General features: G+C 56.5%; 1 protein-coding gene across 5 annotated transcripts in view; it reads right to left on the reverse strand.

Moving 5' to 3' along the window:
- GARNL3 (GTPase activating Rap/RanGAP domain like 3) overlaps positions 1-5,463 on the reverse strand; it is a 39,502-nt gene extending 34,039 nt beyond the window's left edge. For 3 of the 5 annotated variants that reach the window (XM_088525426.1, XM_088525425.1, XM_088525429.1), the window contains exon 1: positions 5,375-5,463. In XM_088525426.1, the coding sequence (XP_088381552.1) occupies positions 5,375-5,448 (74 nt within the window). In that variant the 5' untranslated portion in view covers positions 5,449-5,463. Of the gene's footprint in view, positions 1-811; positions 868-5,374 lie in introns of those variants that run through there. The other 2 variants (XM_088525428.1, XM_088525427.1) reach the window with 1 other exon arrangement.
- Positions 5,464-16,977: the final 11,514 nt, after the last annotated feature.

Consider the following 16,977-nt stretch of genomic DNA (forward strand, 5'->3'; position numbering starts at 1 on the left):
ATTCACCATACCCTCGACACATCATATATCATCTAATTTATAAAATCCTGTTGTTTCTATTAACTGTCTTTATTTATTTTCTTCACTGGGTTATGTCCTTTCTCAGTCCTGACCTAGTTTACAACAGAAAAACATTGCTGCTCTACTTAGGCCAATTTAAAGAGTAATGTATATTAAGGTGAGCTGCCAGCATTGAAATACTGAGCAATGGCTCAGACAAGTTTGGTTCAATAATTTATAATTTATTTACATTGCAAAATTGTTTTAATTCAGATGAGCTATAGGAAAGCAATAATGATTTCAATTTTTTTTTAAAAAAAAACCTTTTTAGCTTATTTTTCCAGTACTACTCCCTCCCCCCTTTGTTTTGGAACATGGATACTGTTGTATAAACGGATGCTAACAAGGAAGAGAGGCTCCTAGTGACCAGAGCAGCTGTTTTCTTCCTCGGCAATCAGGCTCCACTCATCAACATACCTATCAGTTAATCTATTTTTACTGAGGATGCAAACATGCTAAAATGAGTAGGTAATTCCACGGTTACTACAGCAGCAAAGTCCGCCTGTACCAGTCCAATGTTGAAAAGGTCGTAAAAGCAGCCAGGAGATACTGTTCTGCCCCCGTCCATACCAGCTACAGCAACCCCAGGGGGAGGCGACCGCAACGCCGGGACACCCGCCCCTCCGCGCCAAGAAGCCCGGGAGCCGCCGGGCCCAGGGGCCACGACCCCGCTGGCGCCCCCAGCGCAGCGCGCAGAGCGCTGCCCCGCCACTGCTGCCAGCGCGAGCCCGCGCCGCCCCGCTCCCGGTACCGCTGCGTGAAGCCGAGGAGCCGCGCGGAGGCCGCCTCGGCGCTGCCCAGCTCCATGCAGGCAGCGGCACTGAGGCCTCGCCCCGTCGGCGTCCCTGCCGCGCCTCGGTCCCGCCCTGGGGAGGCGACCGAGGTTCCGCGAGCACATCCCGCCGCCCCGGCTCACGGCCCCGCGCACGCGTGCGCGCGCCCCGGAGCCACTCAGGCGCCGCCGATCGCGCCGCCGCCGGGGCTCGCTGGGAGCTGTAGTCCGGGCCGCGGGCCGAGGAGGGCCGGACAAACGGCTCGACTGAGCGAGGCCCCGCGCTCCTTCAGGCAAAGGACCGCAGATGGCACCACCGCGGGACGGCCCTTGGCGAGCGCCTACTTCGTAATGTGGGGGCTAAAGTGGCTGTCTCCCGAGGAGTTATCTCCTAACTCTGACAGAAACCTACAGTACACAAGTAAATTACTGCATGAAATGATCACGTGAACATTATTTTTCTCCTCTACACCGTTTTTTTTTAACCTTGTATAAATATGCCATTTTGTAGTCCAGACAGAAGTAATGCCATCACATTTAAATCAGAAACATGTAACAATTTGGGGAATAAACTTCCTGGAATAATCTGCCTCTCCATAGGGGTGAATCATCAAGGGTGAGTCATATGAAAACCCAGTTAAATAACATAAAGGGGACACAAAAGAATTAACAACGATAATCCCTACTCAGCTTTTTGTACTAGACCACAGCTTTCTGTCTAAGCATTGTGTTACAAAGTTACCATAAAAATTAGTCCTCTCCTACTCTTTCAGAATAACCAAATCCTATGGAAGTAATGAAACAGAAAGAATTACTTTCCACTTAAAATATTTAATTTTTACTCTAATGAAAACCCCACTAGTCTATTAACACAGGTGTTGAAAAACAAAAAGATAAGTTTTTAAGAACAGAGGAAAAATTAAAAAACACTGTCTGATACATAGAAGTGTCAGAGATTTAAGAAAAAGTAGCAGTTCACTGGAGTAGGGGGAAAAAAATGCAAACAAAAACAAAGAAATGATAATAAACTTGGAGGAAAGTACAAAGTAAAGTAACCCCTTCTATAAAATACAAAGCAAAAAAAAAATGCATTCTTCCTCTGTTTTCTTTGCAGAACTACATCCACATTAATCTGCTTCCACATCCTTTAATACCATGGCTCACTCCAGTCCTTTTTGTTCAAATTAAATAAAGACCAACAAAGAGCTCAGTTCACCAGACTTCTGATATCTGCACTCTCATAGATTATAAACAGTATTATATTATTCTTAAAACAAGAACTTTTCATGATTACTTCAGCTAAGAAATTGTAAAAGATTTTTTCATTTTTTAAAAAACTTTAGGACATATGAGATCATCTACAGTAAGCAACTTGTAAACATGGACTATACTTGGAAAATGACTGCAGAATCTCAGAGACAGGAATAGAGTTGATATATCTCAACCTAACAGTCTCACGATCAATACTAGAATTAAGATGTCAAAACAACTCTATCATTTCATTTTATCTTCTCAATTTTCCCAAATCTGCCCCGCCTTCCCTCCCCCCCCCCCCCAAAAAAAAAAAGATAAAAAAAAAACACTTCTAGTGACACTTTTAAAGGATGAACTTCCCCTTTTTTCTTTCCATATCTCTCCACTGGTGAAGTATCTCACATATTCCCCTGCACATGTAGTACAGAGCCATTTGCACAATATGCAATGATTATCATAGAATCATAGAATGCTTAAGGTTGGAAGGGCCCTCTAGAGGTCATCTAGTCCAACCCCCCTGCACACGCAGGGACACCTAAAGCACGTGGCACAGGGCTGCATCCAAGCAGGTCTTGAAGATCTCCAGAGAAGGAGACTCCACAAGCTCTCTGGACAGCCTGTTCCAGTGCTCTGGCACCCTCACTGTTAAGAATTTTTTCCTTAAGTTCCTGTGGAACTTTTGATGCTTCAGTTTGTCGCCGTTTCCTCTAGTCCTCTCACTGGCCACCAGTGAAAAGAGGCCAGCACCATCCTCCTCACTGCCTCCCTTGAGGTACTTATAGACACTGCTCATGTCCCCTCTCAGCCTTCTCTTCTCCAGGCTGAATAGGCCCAGCTCCCTCAGCCTCTCCTCCTAGGGCAGATGTTCCAGGCCCCTGATCATCCTTGTAGCCCTGCGCTGGACTCTCTCCAGCAGCTCCACATCCCTCTTGTACTGTGGGGGTCAGAACTGGACACAATTCTCCAGATGCGGCTTCACTACGGCTGAGTAGAGGGACAGGATCACCTCCCTCGACCTGCTGGAGACGCTCTTCTTAATGCACCCCAGGATCCCCTTGGCCTTCTTGGCCACGAGGGCACACTGCTGCCTTATGGTCAGCTTGTCGTCCACCATGACACTCAGCTCTGCAGAGCTGCTCTCCACAAGCTCAGTCCCCAGCCTGTACTGGTGTCTGGGGTTATTCCTCCCCAGGTGCAGAACCTTGCACTTGGCCTTGTTGAATTTCACGAGGTTTTTCACCGTCCAGGTGTCCAGTCTGTCCAGGTCCCTCTGGATGGCAGCACAGCCCTCTGGGGTACCAGCTACTCCTCCCATTTTGTATCATCAGCAAACTTGCTGAGGGAGCACTCTGTGCCTTCATCCAGGTCATTGATGAATAAATTGAATAGGACTGGACCAAGGACTGACCCCTGGGGGACACTGCTAGCTACAGGCTACAGACTCGTCACCACTGATCACCACCCTCTGAGCTCTGTCATCCAGCCAGTTCCTAATCCACCTCACTGTGCACTCATCTGTCCCACACGTCCGGAGCTTGCCCAGGAGGATGTTGTGAGGGACGGTGTCAAAAGCCTTGGTGAAGTTGAGATAGACGGCATCCACCGCTCTCCCATCATCTATTCAACTGGTCATTCCATCATAGAAGGTTATACAAACAGAAGTTGTGTTCCATTTATTTTTATTACTCGAAATCAAAACTATTCATCTTTCTCATAACTGGATTGCTGAAAAAAAAATAAAGAAAAGAAAAAAAAATTGAAAGTGAAGTTCTCTAGAACAAAGTCAGAAAATGTGAGTATTTTGATCTGTTTTTAAATGCTTGCAAAACCAATAATAAGGTCACAAAACTTGTGGGCACATAGAGGACTTAACGGCTTAAATTCTGCTGAAGTCCATAGTGCCAACATTCCTATCTAGGTTGGCTTTGAATGTTCAATGCCCTGAGCCAGATAGAAACAGCAGATATAAGGACTTAGGGAGAATTCAGCTCACTCTTGACCAGGAGTTCTGCATTTCCTACTGCCCTACAAGTAACAGAAACCAGCAATTTCCTAGAGTCAAGCAGATTTGCTGTAGATGCTGCTACTCATTCAAGATGCAATGTCAGAGTCACTTCACACTACACAATTAAAATAATGGGCCAGCATGATGACTTGCCTGTCAAATGACAAGCAATGGAATTCCAATGTCATCTGGATGACGGTCTTGTACTGAACCTGAGGAAAATAATTATTTTTCTTATCTGTTAAAAAAAAAAAAACACCACAATAGCAGTCTTTGAAGTGTAGTTGACAGTTGCCAGTATAGGAATGACAGTTCTGGTTTACCAGGAATGAGGGAAAAATTCTAGCATGAAACAGCTGAAGCAAAGAGGGGTGAAAATCCAAGAAATCCAAAACCAGGACGCTAGCCTAAATAAGCAAACAAATAAAAATAAATAAATAAGAATGCTTTAAAAAGGCTAACAAGATGTTGTAACTTACATTTCAAAAATATCTTAAACTGTACATTTTTCTGGAAAAATATTGTCTTATATGACCAGAACTGAAGTAATTCTCTTTTAAAGTCCCTAGAAACTTCAGAATATTGACTGAACGCCAGCTATCTTTGCAACCTGTTCTTGAAATAGCCATTTCCACACAAGTAATTATTGTCATTAAGATATTTAAGATACCTCTGTAAAACAGATAATGACAAAAAAAGAAAAAGTGGTTTCAGTCTTAAGAAATCAAGAGAAGTTTGCTTTTCAAAAATTCTGTCCCAAATTCAGCAATTTATCTATACAGTTCTCTATTTTTCAGTAATTTGAAAAACAAAATGAAAGGACTGGATTTCTCTTCCTGTGCTTCTGAGTACATGTGTGTGCACATATCTGTACATATATTCAAAGACCTAAGTATACCTGAATATATATAGAACACACATCAACAGCAGAAAATGCAGCTTATTAAAAGCTATCAGGCTCACATCCCACAGACCTCATTCTGAGGAGCTCTTCTGAGACTCTGCTTGTTGCTTTGTTAGCACAGACCTCTGAAGACAATGTCTGTTCCTCCTTCCTTCAGGGCCGTCAGCAGGTCGGCGAAGCCTCCACCAAAAGACAGGGAGCGCGCGGACGCCATCAGCCCGGCCCCGCGGGCGATTCCGGCGCCGCACGGCCCAGCTTCCCCTCCGGACCGCGCCGTGGGGGCCTGCCACCCGCGCATCCCCCAGCGACGGGGCTTCCAGCGACCCCGCCGCCGCTCAAGAGTCCCCTCCTCTCAGACGCACCCGAGCCAGGTAGTTACCAGAGGACTCTCAGAGGCACCGGGCACCAGCAGCAGCTGGCGGGCAGGCTGCCCGGCGCACCTGAGAAGGGCATCGAGACGCCTTCCCGCCGCGGCACCGCCGCGCGCCTGTCGCCACGGCGCTTCCTGCTGAGGCCGACCGGCGCAGGAGCAGCCGGCTGGGGGTGCGCTGCAACTCGCCCCCTTCCCTCCGCCCCCGCGCCCTCTCTGCCGTCTCCGCCGCAGCGCGGCTCCTCAGCAGGGGACCGGCCGCAGCGGGCCGGGCCGGCGGCCGCGGGGCTCGGGCCGGCCCCGGCTCCGGCTCCTAGGGACCGCAGGCCCCGACAGTGGAGAGGGCGTGTCCGCAAGCGTGTGAGAACAAGGCTTGGCTCGATCGTGCTGCCCGTGTCTAGAAATTCATGAGGTTGACAGGAAGAAGTGCCGGAACATATCTGAAAGAAAAAAAAGGGGGGGAAGGGAAAGTCGTAATCATGCTACAGCTCACTTGACTCATCATATTTTCCTCTGGCTCTTGTTGCTCTATGAGCCCTCCCTCCAGGCTGCAGGTTAGGGAGCTGCTTGCCGATGGCCAACAGCCATGGCTGATGTTTCCCTGTGCTCCCTTGGGAAACAGTATCTGTGAGGTGTGAAAAGTTGTCTGTTTGCTGTGAGGAACTACAGTGTTGCAGAAAGAAACTCAAACCAAGAAACCAGGAAGGGACAAAAAGTGGGAGCTTGGCTAATGATTGCTGTAAAACAGAGAAGACCTCTCAGATAAAAGAAGTGCTTGAGTTGGAGTTTGAATGATGCAGAGTGTTTGTGACTGGAATGTGAAAATTGGGGTGCCTGTTCAGAGCAAGTGGGAGCCTGCTGGAACAGTTCTGGACCGCGTGACTGGACCTATCCCCATGTATGAGCAACACTCTCTGGGCACTCCACCCCCATTTAAAAAAAAAAAAAGGAGAGCTAGGAGCTAGGAGTACCAGAGCTTAGCCACAAAGCTTCCAATGCTCAGAGGGGCATATGGTGCTGTTGTGTTGCATGGCACACCTGGACAGGGGGGCTCCATTTCCCACTGCGCTCCTGCTGAGCTGCAATCCCGTTTGTGGGTGGGACAGTCAGTGCAGTGTGGGTTGGGCTGGGCAGGGGATACCAGGATGGGAAGGACGGGTAGGATCTGCACAGCAAGAGGGAGCTGTTTGCCTTGACATGTAGTGCAAGTGGCTGCAGGGGATTCAGTGCCCCTTTTTCTTGCTCTGTTGTTTGCAGCTGGGGAGCCAGGGGTGGCCCCTGCCACACAGAAAGTGCAGGCCCCTATGACCACTGCCTGCTTTGAGGCTTTGAGGCAGACAGCATAGCTTCAGGGAACTCCCACCGCTGCTGCCCTGCATTGGTTGCAGATGGCTCCGCTCTGCTGCCCTTGGGCAGTGTGTTTGGGTGCCTCTGGTTGCAGCTGCTTAGAAGGGCCTTTCTGCATCATGTCAGCTTCCTGTTTCCAGGGGCGGACAGCCTAGGTTGTGACTTTGATGTTTGTCCTGGCTCATGCAAGCTCAAGGTCCGATGGTTTCACTTTCTCATTCAGGCCTCCCAAGAATGTGTCTCTTCTGTGCCAAGTTCATTTTTGTCTCACTGCTCTGTCCCCTGGTTGGGCTCTTTATTATGAAACAGTCTCATGTATGCTCATGTTCTCGTGTATGCTCCAGCTCATTCCAGTCCTCTTGTCAGGAAGGCACTGTGTTATTGGTCCTGCTGCCCAGAAGGAGTGGGCACTACACTCAACAACAAGGAGCTACCATATGAGCAAGCTGGCCCAGGGGTTGCGCTTCTTCCAGCTGGGCTCCACTGAGGAGAAGACAGTGCATCCAAGAATGGAAAGTCATTAAAAATATTTTTGTACATTTCAGATAAATACAGTTCCTTTTGGTGTGTTGGTCATTATTGGTTGCTCTTTTTCTTTTGCATTCCTCCCTTGTTCTTTTGTTTTACTCATATCGTTTGTTTTCTCCCCATATCTGCCTGAGTTCCTCTGCCCTTGTCTGGTTCCCCACCTCCTTTCTGTTTTCAGCTCTTCTCAGCTCTGCAGATCCTCAGCACAGCGTTTCCCTACAGCCCCCCATATTGGAGGCCGGGAGGCTCAGAGACCCGCATAGCAGAGGCCGGGAGGCTCCCAGCCCCCAATAGGAGAGGCTCTAGGTCCCCATATCGGAGGCCAGGAGGCCCAAGATCCCCCTTAGCAGACTCCAGGAGGCTCCAGGCCCCCCATAGGAGAGGCTCAGAGACCCCCATAGAGGAGGCTGGGAGACTCCCAGACCCCAATGGCAGAGACCAGGAGGCTTGGAGGCTCCTGTATGAGAGGCCAGGAGGCTCCCAGCTCACCATATCTGAGTCCAGGAGGCTCAGGCCCGCATAGAGAAGGCTGGGACACTCAGAGGCCACTATATGAGAGGCCAGGAGGCTGAGAGACATCCATAGTGGAGTCCAGGAGGCTCAGAGATCCCCCACAGAGCAGGCTGGGAGGCTCCCAGACCCCCATAGGAGAGGCTCAGAGGCCGCCATAGAGGAGTCCAGGAGGGCCTCTGAGAAAAGGATGGGAGGCTCAGACACCCCCATATGAGAAGCCAGAAAGCTCAGAGACCCCATAGAGGAGGCCGGGAGGCTCCGAGTCCGCCATAGGAGAGGCTCAGAGACCCCCATATCAGAAACCGGGAGGCGCCAGGGCCCCCCATATCGAAGGCCGTGGGACTCAGAGGACCCCCATAGAGGAGGCTAGGAGGCTCCGAGCTCCCCATATCTGAGTCCAGGAGACTCAGAGACCCCCATATCGGATGACAGGAGGCTCCAGGGCCCCCTATATTGGAGGCCGGGAGGCTCAGATCCCCCCGTATCAGAGGACAGGAAGACCAAGGGCCCCCATAGCAGAGTCCAGGAGGCTCCAGGTCCCCTATAGGAGAGACTCTGAGACCCCCATAGGAGGACAGGAGGCTCAGAGGCTCCTGTATGAGAGGCCAGGAGGCTCCCAGTCCCCTGTATCAGAGGCTGGGAGGCTTAGAGGCTCCCCGTAGGAGAGGCTCAGAGGCCCCCATAGAGGAGGCTGGGAGGCTTAGAGGCTCCCCGTAGGAGAGGCTCAGAGGCCCCCATAGAGGAGGCTGGGAGGCTTAGAGGCCCCCCGTAGGAGAGGCTCAGAGGCCCCCATAGCGGAGGCTGGGAGGCTGAGAGGCCCCCATAGCGGAGGCCAGAAGGCTCCAGGGTCCCCCATAGAGGAAGCCAGGAGGCTCAGAGGCCCCCATAGAGGAGGCCGGGAGGCTCCTAGCTCCCCATATCCGAGTCCAGGAGGCTCAGGTTCCCTTATAGAAGGCTGGGACAGTCATAGGCCCCTATATGAGAGGCCAGGAGGCTGAAAGACGTCCATAGTGGAGTCCAGGAGGCTCAGAGGCCCCCACAGAAGAGGCCGGGAGACTCAGAGACCCCCCATAGCAGAGGCTGGGACACTCCTAATACCCCTTATAGGAGGCTGGGAGACTCTGAGCCCCCAGTAGCAGAGGCTAGGAGACTCCCAGTCCACCATAGCGGAGTCCAGGAGGCTCAGAGTCCCCCACAGAGGAGGCCGGGAGGCTCCCAGACCCCCATAGAGGAGGTCAAGAGGCTCCAGACCCCCCATATCAGAGTCGAGGAGGCTCCCAGTCCCGATATCAGAGGCCAGGATGCTCAGAGGCCCCCACAGAGGAGGTCGGGAGGCTCCCAGACCCCCATAGGAGAGGCTCGGAGGTCCCCATATCGGAGGCCGGGAGGTCCCCATATCGGAGGCCCTCGCTGCTGCCATCGCGTGTCCAAATATCGGTACTGCAAGGGCCACAGGAGAGACGCGCATGCGTAGAGCGCTCGGGAGCGCTCCCTGCTGCCATCGCGTGTCCAAATTTCGGTACTGCAACGGTCACAGGATAGGCGCATGCGCAGAGCGCTCGGGAGCGCTCGCTGCTGCCATCGCGTGTCCAAATATGGGTACTGCAACGGCCAGGGGAAGGGCGCATGCGCAACGCGCTCGAGAGCGCTCGCTGCTGCCATCGCGTGTCCGAAAACCGGTACTGCAACGGCCAGGGAAGGGTCTGAGTTACATCATTGTCTACCAATTAGGAGCCTTTGTATTTGCATCACTGGTTACTAGAATTATCGTCCGAACGGTGTCCGAAGATCGGTACTGCGACCGGGAGGGGGAGGCTGCGCATGCGCAGAGCGTCGGGAGCGCTCGCTGCTGCCATCGCGTGTCCGAAAATCGGTACTGCAATAGCCAGGGGAGGTCTGCGCATGCGCAGAGCGGTCGGAGCGCTCACTGCTGCCATCGCGTGTCCACAAACCGGTACTGCAACGGGGAGGGGGAGGCTGCGCATGCGCAGAGCGTCGGGAGCGCTCATTGCTGCCATCGCGTGTCCGAAAATCGGTACTGCAATAGGGAGGGAGAGGCTGCGCATGCGCATAGCGTCGGGAGCGCTCACTGCTGCCATCCCGTGTCCGAAAATCGGTACTGCAATAGGGAGGGAGAGGCTGCGCATGCGCAGAGCGTCGGGAGCGCTCACTGCTGCCATCGCGTGTCCGAAAATCGGTACTGCAATAGCCAGGGAAGCGTCTGAGTTACATCATTGTCTACCAATTAGGAGCCTTTGTATTTGCATCACTGGTTACTAGAATTATCGTCCGAACGGTGTCCGAAGATCGGTACTGCGACCGGGAGGGGGAGGCTGCGCATGCGCAGAGCGTCGGGAGGGCTCACTGCTGCCATCGCGTGTCCGAAAATCGGTACTGCAATAGGGAGGGGGAGGCTGCGCATTCGCAGAGCGTCGGGAGCACTCACTGTTGCCCAGCCGTTGCAGGATCCATTTTCGGACACGGGATGGCAGAGGCGAGCGCTACCGAGCCCTCTGCGCATGCGCTACCCGCTCCCCTCCCCCACAGTCGTTGCAGTACCGATTATCGAACAGACGATGGCAGCAGCGAGCGTTCCCGAGCGCTCTACGCATGCGCGACCGCCCATAGCCGTTGCAGTACCGATATTCGGACACGCGATGGCAGCACCGGGGGCCCTGGAGCCGTCTGCGCATGCGCGCCACCCTCCCAGGCGTTGCAGTACCGATATTTGGACACGCCATGGCAGCAGCGAGAGCTCCCGATTGTTCTGCGCATGCTCCTCTCCTCTGGCCGTTGCAGTACCGATATTTGGAAAGCGATGGCAGCAGCGAGCGCTCCCGAGCGCTCTGCGCATGCGTGCTAGCTCATAGCCGTTGCAGTACCGATTTTCGGACACGCGATGGCAGCAGCGAGCGCTCCCGAGCGCTCTGCGCATGCGCTTCTGCCCATAGCTGTTGCAGTACCGATTTTCGGACACGCCGCGATGGCAGTAGCGAGCGCTCCCGAGTGCTCTGCGCATGCGCCTATCCTGTGGCCGTTGCAGTACCTATATTTGGACATGCGATGGCAGGAGCGAGCGCTCCCGAGCTCCCTGCGCATGCGCGCGTCCTCTGGCCGTTGCAGTACCGATATTTAGACACGCGATGGCAGCAGCGAGCGTGGATTGGCGGAGCCGTTACTAAGGGCAATGCGCGCGATTGGCGCAGTCGCCGGAAGGTGAGGGCCCAGGCGGCCGCAGCGTTGGCGGCGGCCCCCGGTCACGGCGGCGCTGGTGTCACCCACGGGGGGACATTCTGGTAAGGAGGGGGCTGGTGACACCCCCAGGGGGACATTGCGGTAACGGGGGGGGACTGGTGTCACTCAGTGTCACTCACAGCGGGACATTCGGGTAAGGGGGGGAGCTGGTGTCACCCGCAGGGGGTCTTTGGGACCCCTTCGTGCCCTAGCGCAGACCATGGAGCTGGGGCTGGAGCTGCCGGGTAGGAAACCGTGATCCGGGGGAGGTTAATGAGGGGGCCCGTTAATGAGGGAAGGTTAATGGGGGTTAATGAAGGGGCTCGTTAATGGGAGGGGGTTAAGGACGGAGTTAACAAAGGGGCTCGTTAAGGTCCCCTTGTTAACCCCCCCCCCACCGCAGGCGGCGCCCTGGAGCCCCTGCGGGAGCAGCCGGGGCTGCAGCGGCTCCTGGGGGGCCTCAGCGGGGCCCTGGGCAGCGACGAGATGAGCCGGGGACACAGGGGGGCGATGGGGACATGGGGGGGGCCGTGGGGGGAGGGGGATCCAGGGGGGAATAGGGGTAACGTGAGGGAACATGGGGGCTATGGGGGCCGCGCAGGGACACGGGGCTGTTGGGTCCCTCGGGCCGCGCTGGCCCGTCCCTGCCGCAGGCCGCCGCTGGACTGCGCTGGCACCCGGCATCCTGGCTGCACTGGGAGAGCTTCTGGGGCTGCTGCACGAGGTGGCGCAAGAGCCGCCAGCGCCCGGGGACGCCAGGAGTGGCACCGCATGTCCCCGGGTGTCCCCTGTGTCACCTGCGTGTCTCTCCGTGTGTCCCCTGTGTGTCCTTGTGTCCCTTATGTGCCCTCCGTGTGTCTCCTGCGTGCCCCCTGTGTCCCTGCATGTCCCCGTGTGTCCCCTGTGTCACCTGCGTGTCCCTTCGTGTGTCTCTGTGTCCCTCTGTGTCCTTCCATGTGTCCCCCAGTATCCCCTGTCCCCTGTGTGTCCCTCAGTGTGTCCCCGTGTGTCTTTCCATGTCCCCCCGTGTCCCCCCGTATCCCCTGTGTCCCCCAGTGTTCCCTCCATGTGTCCCTCCATGTGTCCCTCCGTGTGTCCCCATGGCCCTCCATGTGTCCCTCCGTGTGTCCCCATGTCCCCCGAGTCCCACCATGTCCCCCCATGTCCCCAGTGTCCCCCCATGTCTCCCATGTCCCTCATGTCCCTCCATGTCCCCCTGTAGGAGGTCGGCCGGAGTCAGGACGCCCCCTCGATGGCAGTTAAAGGATCCTGCTCGTTTATTAGCTCGCATGCAGCACGTTTATATGATTGTGGCGGTTAGTGACGTCACTGCGCAGGCTCCTGATTGGCTGACAATGATGTAACCGAGACCCTTCCAGCCCCCCTGGCTTGTTCAGCTCCTCCTTTTAGTTCAACAGCTCTTTACAGCTCAACAGCGGAGGAGCCGTCGTTAGGGGCAATGCGCGCGATTGGCGGATCCGTCACCAGGGGCAACGCGCGGCGGAAGGGGCGGGTCGCCGTAAGCGGAAGCTGAGGGCGCAGGCGGCGGCAGCGATGGCGGCGCCTCCCGGTCACGGGGGCGCGGTTGGTGTCACCCACAGAGGGACATTAAGGTAACGGGGAGGGACTGGTGTCACCCACAGAGGGACATTGGGGTAAGGAAGGGGGTTGGTGTCACCCGCAGGGGGACATTGGGACCCCCCCCGTGCCCCAGCGCAGACCATGGAGCTGGGGCTGGAGCTGCCGGGTAGGAAACCGGGATCCGGGGGTGGTTAGTGGGGGGGGGTGGATAATGCGGCGGCTTAATTAGGGGGTTAATGAAAGGGCCCGCTAATGAGGGAGTGTTAATGGGGGGGTTAATGAAGGGGCTCGTTAATGGGGGGGGTAATGAGGGAGTTAACGAAGGGGCTCGTTAGTCGTCCCCCCCCCCCCAATTAACGTCCCCCACAGGCGGCGCCCTGGAGCCCCTGCGGGAGCAGCCGGGGCTGCAGCGGCTCCTCGGGGGCCTCAGTGGGGCCCTGGGCAGCGACGGGATGAGCCGGGGCCTGTGGAGCCGCCTGGAGCGCGTGGGGACACGGTGGGGGACACAGAGGGGGGACGGGGACACAGGGGGGCGATGGGGACATGAGGGGGACACGGGGATCCGGGGGGGAATAGGGGGAACGTGGGGGCTATGGGGGCCGCGCAGGGACACGGGGCCGTTGGGTCCCTGGGGCCGCGCTGGCCCGTCCCCGCCGCAGGCTGCCGCGGGGCTGCGCTGCGAGAGCCTCTGGGGCTGCTGCACGAGGTGGCGCGGGAGCCGCCGGCGCACGGGGACGCCGGGAGGGGCACCGCGTGTCCTCGGGTGTCCCTTGTGTCACCTGCGTGTCCCTCCATGTGTCCCCTGTGTCACCTGCGTATCCCTCCGTGTGTCCCTGTGTCACCTGCATGTCCCCAGGTGTCCCCTGTGTCACCTGCGTGTCCCTTCGTGTGTCCCTTGTGTCACCTGCGTGTCCCCGGGTGTCCCCTGTGTCACCTGCGTGTCCCTCCGTGTGTCCCTTGTGTCACCTGCATGTCCCTCTGTGTGTCCCCTGTGTCACCTGTGTATCCCTCCGTGTGTCCCTGTGTCACCTGCATGTCCCCGGGTGTCCCCTGTGTCACCTGCATGTCCCTCTGTGGACATGCCTGTGGGGCAGGTTGTGTGTAGTCCAGTTAGCAGGCAGAATAGACTAATTTAGCCCTGAAACATTTTTGGGGGGGATTCACTAATTAAAACAAAGTTTCTTTATATACTGTTTTTGTCTTTCCTTTTTTTTTAATGCAGCCTGTGAGTAATTTTAGTCTGTATTTCTGCACTGTTCAGGTGATAGCTTGGTTCCTGAAGCCTTCAGAAGCAGCTGCCTGCTTCCAACCAGGTATGTTGGAGATACGAGCACATCTATATGAGAAAGGCCCAACCATTAGGATTTGTTTTTACACTGTGATAGAGGTGATGGGGGTTGAGTAAAATACTAATTAAAGGTATTCTGGAAACTAGAGCAGTCTCTTCCCTGAACAAAGCCGTCCTCATGATGCCCGCGCCAACGTGCGTACATCGAATGCAGACCGCTCTGCACGTGCGGTCAGTGGGCTGACTCGGCGCCTGCGTGCCAGGAGCTCCGTGGCTCCCCTGTGCTTTACGACCCGCGCGTGCGGGAGGTTGTGCAGCGTCAGCACAGTGGGTGCGTGCACAGTTTGCCCCAGAGCGCCCACTGCAAATGTCCCGTGGCTGCGAGAAGGGCTGTTGTGGTAAAGCAAGCGTGCGCGCGGACTGCCTTCCCTTGCCCTCCGTGCTGCCCTCACGTGCCGAATAAACGGTACCGCAGACCAATGACACGGGTGAGGCCTACGTTCCCTCCCTGCACTGCTGCATTCGCATGTGCGAGTGAAGCATTCTGACGGCTACCAAGACTGGGGACGTCATAATAAGACTCTAGAAGGTGCAAGCACGGCCTGGACAGGAACGCTTTTCTTGCAGCCCCCTTCGAAGGAGCTGCTTCAGTCCAGGTAAGAAGGCAGGATACACATGTACCTGTATATAATTGGGGGTTTCTATTCCTTAAAGCATGAATAACTGTTTGACTACAGTTACTGTTGGGGAGGGGAAAAATGACAAAAAAATCAAGTCCTGCCATTCTGGAAAGCGAGTGAGCCCCTTGAACGTGTCAGTGCAGCAGAACTGCTGTTGAAAGGGCAGCACCTGTGTGCCGTGCGTTGTGCAGCACTCTCTCCTGTACCTAAAAATGAGTTCCATGACAGCAAAGTGTGGCGCATGCACGTGCAAATTGCTCTGCTCATTGCTGCCCTCGGCCATCCGAGTAGCCGTGCCGGAAAGGTAAGGGGAGGCACGAGTGCTGAGCGCTCCCCTGTGCTCGCTGTTTCGCTTGACGATTGGAGAAGCAGAAGTGTGGCCGTGAGTCCTGGCTCCCCCCAGTCCTCCAGCAACTCGGCAGTGTCAACACGTCGCTGTCAACTGCTACACCTTGACATTTGGGTAATCTTGAAGAGACCTTCAAGGCCATCGAGTCCAACCGTAAGCCCTTCAACACCACACTTGTTAAACCATCTAAATGCTTCATCTACATGGTTCCTGAACACTGTCAGGGACGAGGGCTCCATCGCAGTCCTGGGCAGCCTATTCCAATGCTTGACTACTCTTTTCATCTGGCAATTTTACCTAATATCTAATGTGAATCTCCCCTGGCACAACTTGAGGCCCCTGCCGGTGTCACCTGCTTTCTCGCCCCCCTTCCCTGCCCTTTGCTCGGTCCCCTCTTGGTGACGCCTCCATGGTGGCTGTGGTCTTGTCCTGTGCGGCAGCTCTGTGCAGCGTGTTGGTGGGTTAGCATCCAGGGGACACGCGGGTGTTTGTTTCTCTTTTCTTCCGAGATGCTTCTCGGATCCCTCCGTATGTGCATAATGCAGGCTTCTGGGATAATCCTGCTGTACGCGGTGCTTATGGAGTGCGCAAATGTAAAACTGAAGGGTAAGGACCAACTTTTTGGCCAGGGTTTCCTCTCCGGCAGGACAAAGGGGCTGATGGCGCTGCCCCCACCTGACTGTCCCCTTTGTCCCTGTACTCGGGCCAGGGCTCTGCCTGGCACTTCAGTGAGCTGCAGGTGGGGCTCTGCTGCCCGGGCTGCCCCAGCTGTCCCTGATGGGGCTCGGGCTGCCCCAGCTGTCCCTGATGGGGCTCGTGGCCCTTCTCCCGTCCTGCTCGGTGATGGGCAGCAGCTGCGGGCCCTTGGGCCAGAATGAGTCACAGGTGGGACCGGGGGTTGATAAAGGGTGGCGGTGGGCGGGGGCATCCTGTGTATGGGCCGGCAGTTGAAGGAAGGTGGTGCTGGAGCCGCTCCGCAACGTTGAGGCTGCTGCTGAGAAGCCGCTGCTGGGGCCGGCGCCGGAGGAGGTGAGCGGGGCCGGGGGTGCGCGCTCGGGGCTGGGGGTTCCCCCACCCCGTGCCGGGGGCCCTGGGCCGCTCATCCCGCTCGGGGCGCACCGGGACGGACGGAGCAGCTCCCCGGGGCCGGGCAGGGCAGGACTCGAACCCGCGGTGGGCGAGAGCGGCAGCCCAGGCCATGGAGCGTGGGGAGAAGGGGCGCGCGCCGGGGTTGGAGCGGTGGCGGGGAGGGAGCGTCTTAAATCATTGTCTAACTATTAGGAGCCTTTGTATTTACATCACTGGTTACTAGAATTATCGTCCGAACGGTGTCGGAACATCGGTACTGCGACTGGGAGGGTGGAGGTGCGCATGTGCAGAGCGTCGGGAGCGCTCTCTGCTGCCATCGCGTGTCCGATTACCGGTACTGCAAGAGGGAGGGGGAGGCGGCGCATGCGCAGACGGGAGGAGGGCAACGCGCCGCCCTTGGCGGAGCCGTCGCTCGGGGCAACGCGCCGCCATTGGACACCTCCGCGCGCAAACGCGGCAGAAGGGGCGGGTCTCCGGAGGCGGAAGGGGAAGGGCGCAGTCGGCGCCGCCGGCTCCCGCTCCCCCTCCCGCTCCCGGGGTCGGTCGTGTTACCCACAGGGGGTCATTGGGGTAACGGGCGGCTGGTGTCGCCCACAGGGGGACATTGGGATCCTACCTCTTCCAGTGTGAATGTGTCGCCGGGGGCAACGCGCCGCCATTGGCGGAGCCGTCGCCGGGGGCAACGCGCCGCCATTGGCGGAGCCGTCGCCGGGGGCAACGCGCCGCCATTGGCGGAGCCGTCGCCGGGGGCAACGCGCCGCCATTGGCGGAGCCGTCGCCGGGGGCAACGCGCCGCCATTGGCGGAGCCGTCGCCGGGGGCAACGCGCCGCCATTGGCGGAGCCGTCGCCGGGGGCAACGCGCCGCCATTGGCGGAGCCGTCGCCGGGGGCAACGCGCCGCCATTGGCGGAGCCGTCGCCGGGGGCAACGCGCCGCCATTGGCGGAGCCGTCGCCGGGGGCAACGCGCCGCCATTGGCGGAGCCGTCGCCGGGGGCAACGCGC

This window comes from Tinamus guttatus, unplaced genomic scaffold (genome assembly GCF_059628265.1).
Source record: "Tinamus guttatus ecotype Peru unplaced genomic scaffold, ASM5962826v1 Tinamus_guttatus_pri_ptg000226l, whole genome shotgun sequence".
NCBI lineage: Eukaryota > Metazoa > Chordata > Aves > Tinamiformes > Tinamidae > Tinamus > Tinamus guttatus.